At 33.5% G+C, this 10,291-nt stretch overlaps 1 protein-coding gene across 1 annotated transcript; it reads left to right on the top strand.

Annotated features, from left to right (window-relative positions):
• Nucleotides 8,053-10,210, top strand: LOC109725620 (rho GDP-dissociation inhibitor 1-like). Its single transcript, XM_020254860.1, has 5 exons — nt 8,053-8,615; nt 9,043-9,109; nt 9,191-9,409; nt 9,577-9,701; nt 9,883-10,210. Exons 1-5 carry the CDS (start codon nt 8,385-8,387, stop codon nt 9,964-9,966), a joined length of 726 nt encoding a protein of 241 aa, XP_020110449.1. The 5' UTR covers nt 8,053-8,384; the 3' UTR covers nt 9,967-10,210.

Here is a 10,291-nt window from a genome sequence, read left to right as displayed (position 1 = left end):
ATTTTCAAATAATAATAATACTAATTTTTACTTTTTTTTTTTTTTAATTTAAGTACAAGGTTTATACATCCATATGTTACCCTCAAAATGGAAAACACATTATTATTATTGTTATCATTGTTATTAGTATTATTATTATTTGAAAATAATTATGACAATGTTAAGGGGCTGCATAACATAGCATTATTATTATTGTTATCATTGTTATTAGCTAGTATTATTATTATTTGAAAATAATTATGACAATGTTAAGGGGCTGCATAACATAGAATCATCACTAGATTTATTTTTTTCACAACTTAGAAGAGTAAAAATTACTAAATTTACAACATTACATATATGTCAAAGCATAGTCCAAGCATATTCACTTACCAATTTTGAGTAGTAAATAAAATTTACCAACACTAGCTAATAAATGGGCCCTATTTCAAAACACACTAATAATAAATGGACTTTATTATTTTATCTACCAAACAAACCTATTCCAAGAATTATGTCTCTTTAAATTGGATATTGGATGTTATCCCGATGTACTGGTACATTTTAAAATAATAATAAAAAAATATTAAATGTAGGTAAAATTGTATTTAATTCTAGGGTTAATTTTATACAGGTTCCTATAAACATAGTGAATGAAAAATATATTTCTACAAAATTCAATTTTCATATGGTGTCTCTACAAAAGTTCTAATATTTTCAAATATATTTTTCTGGTTTATTATTGTTGGAGAACTATATTTTCGATTTTGTCATCACAAATATGTCTCTCTAAAAGTCATAATAGTATAATATAAAAAAAAATAAAAATGTCAAAAACTAACCAGAATTAAGTATTCAATCTATCGTTAATTAAAATTTTCTAACGAATTATAACGGCAAGGATATATTTAAAAATATTAGGACTTTTATAGTAACAGCATATGAAAGTTAAACTTTATGAAAATATATATTTGTCATTCACTATGTTTGTTTTTTTTTAAAAAAAAATTTACTATATTTAAGTAAAATTTTAATTCAATTTAACGATCTTATTAGTGTTAACAATAATTCTGCTAAGTTTAGCTACTTTAGCAGACTAATTCCAACAATAAAATTAAATATTTTGTTAACAAATGCCGACAAAGATATAATTTTTTTAAAAAAATTGCAAATTTAGCCAGCTAGAATACTTTAAATAAATAAGAAAATAACAAATTAAAAATTATCAAGATTTAAAAAATTAAAAAAGTGCAATTTTCACATTTAATTAAATAATTAATAATAATAATATTTAATGCTATATAATAATAATAATGCCCTTTGACTGACACCATCTTTCTCCGTGTACCACCAGTCTCCGGAAACATGTGGCGTCGTCATCAATCAAAAAGTCCAGCTGTAATCCCATCAAACGCAATCAGCGCCGTACGTTTACCCCCCACTGATTGCATGGGCTATGGACGGCTGAGATCCATCGGGGGACGGTTGAACGGTGGATCGCGCGCCAAACACTGTGACCCCGCGTCCTTCACCCAGCCATGTTGTCGACATCGCAAATATTAGCGGCTTGGATTGACCCGCGGCTTGGAATAGGTTCGGCTCGGCCACGTGGCAAGAAACACTTGCTTGCACCCGGTGCATCCGTGAAACTCATGCGCCTAAATTATTAGGTGCAAATAAATGGAACTTATCTGAAATATAAATTATTCGGAGTTAGCACCAAATCTTTTAAAATTTTAATTTTATTATTACTTTTTTTAAAATTTATTTTATTTGAGTCAGTCAAGACTACTTCAACTTTAAAATTTAAATATACCGTTTATTTTTATAGATTTAATTATCATATTTCATACAATTCATTGAAATAAATAATTAGCTTAAATTTTGAAGTTCGAGTGCCTTCGACTAACTCGATTCAAATAAATTGAAAAGTTTGATAGTAAAATTTAAATTTAAAGGTTAGATAGTAAATTTAAAATGGTTCATAGTTTAGAAATGTCCTGTAACATATTATTATCTAAATTATATAAATAGTGTAAAATAAAATTCTAATTTTATAATTGTAATATTTTTTTGTGCATGACCTACATTTTTCAGACCGGAATAATTTCAGCGCGAAATATATGGCAGAGAGCTTATATTTTTATTATGGAATAATCAAATAATCTAAAAAAATTAACGCGGAAAGGTCCCATTCAACTTATTAAAAATAAATATTCAATATTTCAGATCACTCGCACGTAGATGTTTTGAATGTTTAAAAAAAATTTAATGAATTGAATTGTAATTAGAAGTCTCACAAGTAGAGTTCTCATGGTTTGGCTCACGGTGCACGGGGTGCATGCAATATTTTTTTACCCTCGTGCGGACCAGCTCGAGGGAGCCGTGGTCCACGTAGGGGAACCTCTCATATACGGACACGTGTCGCACATCTAACGGACAATCATGGAGCCCGTGGGACCCACTGGAGGGGTTCGCTCCATGTGGCCCGTTCCCCTTTCCCAAAAGGGCACAAAAATGAGTAAATTAATTACCTCACCAATAAATGGCTTTTTTTTTATTTTTGGGAAATGTGGATCGATAAATATTTAAATTAAGTTATGAAATAATGAGATGCATCATGGTTTTCCTTTTTTTTTTTATATATAATTTTTTGAGAAAATCCAAAAGTATCCACATAATACTTTTCGAATTATTCAAAACTATTTGTTTTCTCCAAAGCTGTGAGCTTAAATAAACTCCACATGACATGTAAAACTAAGAAAGTTAGATATCTAGTTAACAATATTTTGTTTCATCATTAGTTTTTTTTTAAAATTGACATTAACATAATCTCGAAGAGTTTCATTTATATATTACTTTATAAAAATCGTTAATAGCTTCCACGTAGTGCAAAGTAGAATAAGTACGAAGAAGAAAAAGTTAAATTACTTTTAAAAAAGTCTTAGAGTAATGTGGTGTTTACAACGAGAGATCCGTTGATTTTTTTTTCCTTCGACTTTAAATATGTTAAATATTTTTATGCAAGTAAAAGATTTGGCAATAAAAAGAAGTATGTTACATTGATCTTCTTATGATCTAGCTAATAAATGAAAGTGTTTATTAATCTCGTATAATAATAATAAATATTTCATTGTAGCTTCTTAGTTGACTTGCTCAAATGGCCATATGAGAACGTGCGCTGCATTAATCAAACACTTGATATATTGCAAATAAATTATATATATATATATATAGCGATTCGTTATCTTAATGTTTGTAGTATAATTTAATCCCCAATTAAGAAAATATTAAATGAGAACATGGCATATGTTGAGATTATAGTCCTTTGCCAAGAACAATTAATATAAAAATTGGAGTGTAATGTGTAGATTGGGTGATGGTTTTTGTGATTGGTTTGAGAGATTTGTTTTGCTAGGATTTGGTGGAGGCCACATGACATGTAGTAAGTTGTAAGTGGATCCCAACTTTAGCACATTTTATATCCCTTTTATATTAATTAACTCCTCTTTGATGACCAATTTAACATGTTAAAAAACCTTTACAAAGAGAATTTGAAATTTTGGTAATAATCTTATGTCGGAATCATGTAAGAAAGGTCGCGATAAATGCGTTATAGTAAGGTCAAATTAAATCAACGGCAAAATGACTATGTTTTAAACTTTTAATCAATTAATTGTTAGATTTGATACTAATGTTTGATGTTGATTATACAGGGATTTAGAGAAATCTCTTTTACAGGAGAATAGTAAAATACACAGATATGTATAATTTTTTAACTAGTGAAGTTTAATTATTATTGTTACATAGTGTGATAACCGATGATCAATAGATAAATAATAATTTTTTTCACTCCAGTTACTTATTATTATTATTATTATTATTATTATTATTTACTTATAGATGGAAATTGAAAAGTGTCAAATAAAAAATTGGCCTTATTTTCACATAAGTTTGTTTTCGATATTAAAAAGTAAATTGTAATTTATGATTGCCCAAGCGATCAAATTTGGAAACAAATAGTAATAATAATAGACTAAATTACATAAAGTCCGTTTATATATATATATATATATTTTTCACTTTTTCTCTTTAATTTTTCAAAAATCTACATTTTATATGCTCAACATTTTAAGTTATTGCATGCATATAGCCCTCCTCCGTCAGAGTTTTATTATTATTCTGTCAATTTCTTATAATTTAGATCGAAAATATCTTTTAAAATAACAGAAATATATTAAAATTTTATTTTTTCTTATAAAAGAAGTAAGAATAATTTGATCATTTTGTCATTTTCATTAAAGCCAGACCTTTTGAAATGTTTCTGAAATTTAAAAAAGGCAAAATAAAGGTTTTTGAAAATCAAAAGAAAAAACAAGTATTTATAATTTTTTTATATATATTTTAACCACAATAATAATAATAATAATAATAATAATAATAATAATAATTTGTCAACTTCTGGGAACCAGATATTTTACCAAATCGAAGTGGACCGTGGACGTAATTAATAATTATCAGTTAAAATTTATAGATAGTATTGGGGCTATAGTTATTAATTTATAATTTAATATTAGTTTCGATACCAACTAATAATTTTTAAAAAATAATAATAATCCAACAATCGAATCCAGCACATGCCAGATGGGCTCGGGGCCCCACACGGCAAGAGGTACTGGGACCCACTTCGAGGGAGCCAATAGTTCGCCGCCACGTAGGGTTGTCCCTCCCCGCGTGGGACCCACCTTTTTGCCCAAAACATCGGTCCCTATTGACATCGAACTGTGGATGTATTGGATAAGGAGTTGGTAAGGTTACGCACCAACGCACCCGATGCCGCGTAAATTGGTAGGTTGTGGGGTACATTTTGGAGAACTCATAGGCTTTGTTTGTGATTGCTGGACGATTATGTTACGTGCGTTGAGAAAGTATACTGCGTTCCGCATATCGCGATGAGACGATTACGATATATTTTCTACGGTCTGACCGAAGAATATAGAAATATATCCCTATATGCTTTTTCCTCAACTCTATTTTATCTAATAACGTTAAATAGATTTCAATACCAAACTAAGCCGTAAACAGAGAAGATAGTGATAGAAATGATGGATGGATGTGTGATTTGAGAAAGTGCTGTAGAAAGAAGCAGAAACAGAAGCAGAAGCAAAAGCTCCTCATCTCTTTTATAAATAGCGAATTGTATTTTAAAAGAACAAATTATGTGGGAAACAAATTCAGATTCACCTCAACTTCGATTCGGTTGTAAATAACCAAATTAATTAAAGAATAAAATAAAATTTATTACCTACACAATCAATTTCTTAATTTATCATATCAGTACTCTTTCACCCTCTTTTTTTTTTTTTTTCTTTTGGTTTAAACTTCAGAATATAATAATTTTTAGTCTTGCAAATTTAAGTTCACATGTCTCAAAAACCCTAGCTTGTATTTTTAGGAACAAATATAGAGAGGGAACATTTTTTTGGACCATTCCCAGAAGGGCACAAACAAGTCTACACAGTCACAGCTAAGAACAGCTTCAACCAACATGTGAAGCTGGCATTGAATGGGACAACAGCTTCTTAATTAAATTCCTAACTATCTACTAGAAAGAAGATCTAAAGTTCTCATTATGGACTAATTTTCTCCATGATCCAAATTACAAAATATGTTTTTTTTGTTTTTCGATTCTGTTTCCTTTTACATTTGATCGATCTTTCAAGTAAATATGTTACCACAGCTTATCCTGAGCTTTTGTTATCTCGTGAGATTGTAGATTTCAATCCCCACCTTCAGTGCCAAATATTTTTTAAAATTATCTAAAAATAACGAATATAGTTTTTTAAGAAATCACAAAATACCGTAGATAATAAGTAACTTATATAATAAATAAATTACTGCATTAACTTATGTATCAATTTGAATCTCACTTGGAGTTTTTTCACTGTTAGTTTGAACCCCTCGTCAATGCTTATATTTATTTGCGAGTAGGGAGGTTTCAAATGACACTTCTCTTATTTCTCTACGGTATCTTGTATTTATTACTATGTAGTGGTCCCATATGTATAAATCCCATTATTATTCAAAATCTTGATCACGTGCTCGACACGTGAGTTAATATAGTTTAACTATATGTAGAAGAAACAATATTTATGTGTTGTAATTAACTTGTAATGTTTTTTTTTTCCCATTAAGAAATTTATGTTGTTAGCATTTTATTTGACACCCTAAAACTTCGTTGCAAAAAATATTAACTATTTGATAGTGAACATGTTTTTATGTTCCATGGGAACGTTGTTGTGGGTTACGTGAACTGCGGGGTGAGGAAATGGTAGCTACATGTTTAACATAGGTTGAATAAATTTGATCAAATTCAATAAGTAAAAATTAACTTTTATAAATTTTAATATTAGTAATAAAATTTGCTCTGCTAATAACTTTACCTTCGAGATGGGGCCTAACGAGATCACGATATGTAGATGATCTTTATTAAGAACCCATGGCCCATGATACTATTGAGGCCTATTTGGGCCTCTCTCTCTCACTCTGTCTCTTAATTAAGCCCATTAAGAAGCCTAAGTGGGCTTATATTAGGGCAAAAATTGTATGAGCATCGTCCCCAAACTAAAAGAGTTTGGGGACAATGCAGATGGGCGCTGCGTGGCCGGCGTGTGCCCATCCTCGCCCTCCCTCTCTCTCTCTCTCTCTCTCTCTCTCTCAAAAGTGAAGCCCACGTTGTTGTTGTTGTTTTTTTTGTTTTTTTTTTTTTCCTCTAGCAGAGGGCGCGGATGGGCGCGGCCACGCGGCACCCATCTGCATCATCCCCAAACTTTTAGTTTAGGGACAATTCCCATATAATTTTTGCCCCTTATATTGGGTCTTCGTTTCTCCCGTCAATAACTCAACATTCACAGTTAATTGTGACTGAGTGTATGTCATTTTATATCTTTTTACGGTGCAACTCTTTTGGAGAGATGTGTTCCCTTATTTTATAAGGAGATCTACATTCTCAATTGCGTGACTCAGATGCTACATTTTGTGACAAATATGCATCCGTTTGTACACGTTAATACTAAGCCCAATCAGATTAGATTAACAGCATGTCGAGCAATTTAATAAGACTATGCAAGACTGATCTTAATCCGACCTAATCTGCCAGCATTAAAGTGACTGGACTTGAGCCCTCACTAAGAAGAAGAACCGATCGAACCTAACAAATTTATATAGATACTTAATACGAATAGATCAGATTTATTTAACTAAATTTAATAAATTTATCTGTCAATAGTAAATTATATTTTAACCCTTCTCCGTATTCTAAGAAACAGAAGAGTACAGGCACAATCAATCAGATGTGCAGAGAATTGATGAACGGCACGCCAACATCCTCATTATTCCTCAATAATTGATTTATTCATAATAATAATAATAAAAAAAATTCAATCCAAATTCATATAAAATTTCTAGTCCCTTCATGTGCTCATGCCCTCCCAGTTAATTATTTGTTCACCACCCAAAGCCCAAAGGTGCCTTAAAGAAGGTGTCACGGGGCACCTCTCCTAGAAATCATTGGCTAGACCCGGTGCACCACGTCATCCGCAAACCGGTTACTAAATTTGCCTGTCACTTATTTCAACCGTTATCATATTATGATTAGACTGTTAAGACAACATACGATAGGGATAGATGCTGGTGCGGGCTTAAGACCAAATTATGTGATGGCTAATTTGGGCATCACCTTATCGCTGCTCGATGATAATAGAGTGCTGACGTTGCAGCTTCTAACGAAATTTATTGTAATTTTTTTTTTTTTCAGAATCTAAAATTGAATCTCTATAAAATCATACTCAGAGCATGCATCCCACTTTGGAGTTTACCTATGTTGACAAATCACTAGGCGGTCCGCAGGCGACGTGGTAGACCAAGTCCATTAAAAAAGAAAATCTCTGTTTCTCTCTCTCTCAATTCATAACTCCCCCTCCCCTGTCACGAGAGCTCCACAACCATTTTGTAGTAGTAGCTGTAGTAGTAGCAGTAGTAGTAGTAGTGACCATCACGTTCTCTCTCTCTCTCTCTCTCTCTCCATTAAAAAACTCCATTAAAAAGAAAAAAAAGAATACCCACTTCGTCTCCTCCCCTGTTCCTTCATTATAACACCCTTTCTCCTCGGTTTCCCTCTTCTCTCTTTGGAGCATTTCCCCCCCATTCCCTGCGCCCCACGTCGCCACCTTTTTGTTCCTTTCCCCTTATCCTCTTCTGGGGTTTACCCTCCCTCTTTGTCCCCCCTTTTTGCGTGTTTTGGACCGTTGGAGCGGGGGGGGGGGTAGGGGAGGAGTTTTACTGGATCTCCATTAGCTTCTCTGTTTTCTCTTTCATAGCGCTCATTGTGGCCTTTTGGGGGCGCCATGTCTCTAGCCATTGGAGCAGCACTCTCGAGCTCGACGAAGATGGGTTTGGAGGGGGAGGAGAGGGAGGGGGAGAGCGCGGATGAGAGGCTCAATAGGCAGATGAGCGAGGCCTCTGTTTACGCGACTGAGGATGATGATGATGAAGAAGAACAACAAGGGATCAAAGGGGCTAAAGCGATTGATTTGGGGCCCAGAGTTAGTATCAAGGATCAACTAGAGAAAGATAAGGTATATAAATCTCCGCGAAAAATTTCATTTTGACTACTATTCTTCTATGAATGTACAAAATCCGCGCACTCTGTCATTCGACGTAACCTCTCTTTGCAAAATACTACCCGTACATTCCATGTAAAAGTGTGCGTTTTCTTTTTTTGGATCTAAAAGTTAAAATATTCTTTTAGATTTTTGAGTTAAAAGCAAAGAAAAAAAATTGATCAGACCAGCAGTTGAATACTAGTCATGATGTTACGGGTAATATTACTCTACATATTTGATGGAAACAAACATTTTGACGCCAAATTTGATCGCATTATCAAAAGAATTGAAAGTTGGATATATGACAGTGTAATTTAAATTTACTTTTGCTATTATTATTGGCATGGTTGTATGAGAGAGTGTTTGTAACTTTTTACTGTTCTATGTGGTTTTGTTGCAGGATGATGAGAGCCTGAGGAGGTGGAAGGAGCAGCTTTTGGGGAGTGTAGATTTGAGCTCTGTTGGAGGTAAAACATCCACTCTCTTTGTCCCCAGCTTTATCCTTTTTCTGGGTTGAAATTTCAAACAGCAATCCACTCTTTTCACAGAAACATTGGATCCAGAAGTTAAGATCTTGAGCCTATCAATCCTATCACCGGGCCGGCCCGACATCGTTCTCCCGCTCCCCGTCGAGCCGAATTCGAAGGGAGTGTGGTTCACTCTCAAGGAAGGGAGCCATTACAGGCTCAAGTTCACCTTCTCTGTGAGCAACAACATTGTCTCTGGTCTCAGATACACCAACACAGTTTGGAAAACTGGCATTAAGGGTGAGATCACATCTCTAATCTCACTAACATTTTCATTCTTTATGATGTTGGTCATTAGTTGCACCTGAGCTCAGTTTCAGTTTCGTCCGCGACCCTTCAATTGTTTCAAATAGGTTGCATTGGGCAATTGGTATTACTTTGAAATATTTTGTTCATTTTTTTTTCAGTGGACAAAACAAAGGAAATGCTGGGGACCTTTAGTCCTCAGCTTCAGCCTTACACATATGAGGCACCTGAAGAGACCACTCCCTCTGGTATTTTCGCGAGGGGATCGTATTCCGCAAGAACTAAGGTAAAACTGGTCCTCATGCAAAAGGAAAACAAAATGAAATGAAAAGAAAAAGAGATGAATTTAAAACTTTTTTAAGTCCTTCATACATTTTGCTTTGATCTTCGACTTCCGAGATATTGTATGTTTTCTTATGTTCATACATTTTGCTTATTAATTTTTTTCTGTGGTTTTCTTGTGTCAGTTTGTGGACGACGACGGAAAATGTTACCTGGAGATCAATTACACATTCGACATACGACGAGAGTGGCCGTCAACTGCAAACTGAGCACGCCCTTCATCACCGTTCTCAGCGAAATGCCGTGATTGTCCTTTCTCCTTTCGTTTGTCTACGACTGTGTGGGTGTAGTTGAAGGAACCTATTTGAGTTGTAATTTGTTTTACTCCATTTTCCTTCATTGTTAGGTTTAATCATCTGTACATTGAATTGTTGGACTAATGGACAATGTAGACATTGCCGACGAACTACTTAAATTGTTCTCCAACTTGTTGGTTGGCCCTGTTCTTGTGCATGTACATGAGCTGATGTTTTTGGTTTCATGAGATCGTGTCGAATTGTTTCTGAATATTTTCACATACTGTCGAACCAGAAG

The sequence above is a fragment of the Ananas comosus genome, linkage group 20 (assembly GCF_001540865.1).
Source record: "Ananas comosus cultivar F153 linkage group 20, ASM154086v1, whole genome shotgun sequence".
Taxonomy (NCBI): Eukaryota; Viridiplantae; Streptophyta; class Magnoliopsida; order Poales; family Bromeliaceae; genus Ananas; species Ananas comosus.
Note: the sequence above shows the minus strand (reverse complement) of the source record. Positions and strands in the feature narration are given on the sequence as shown.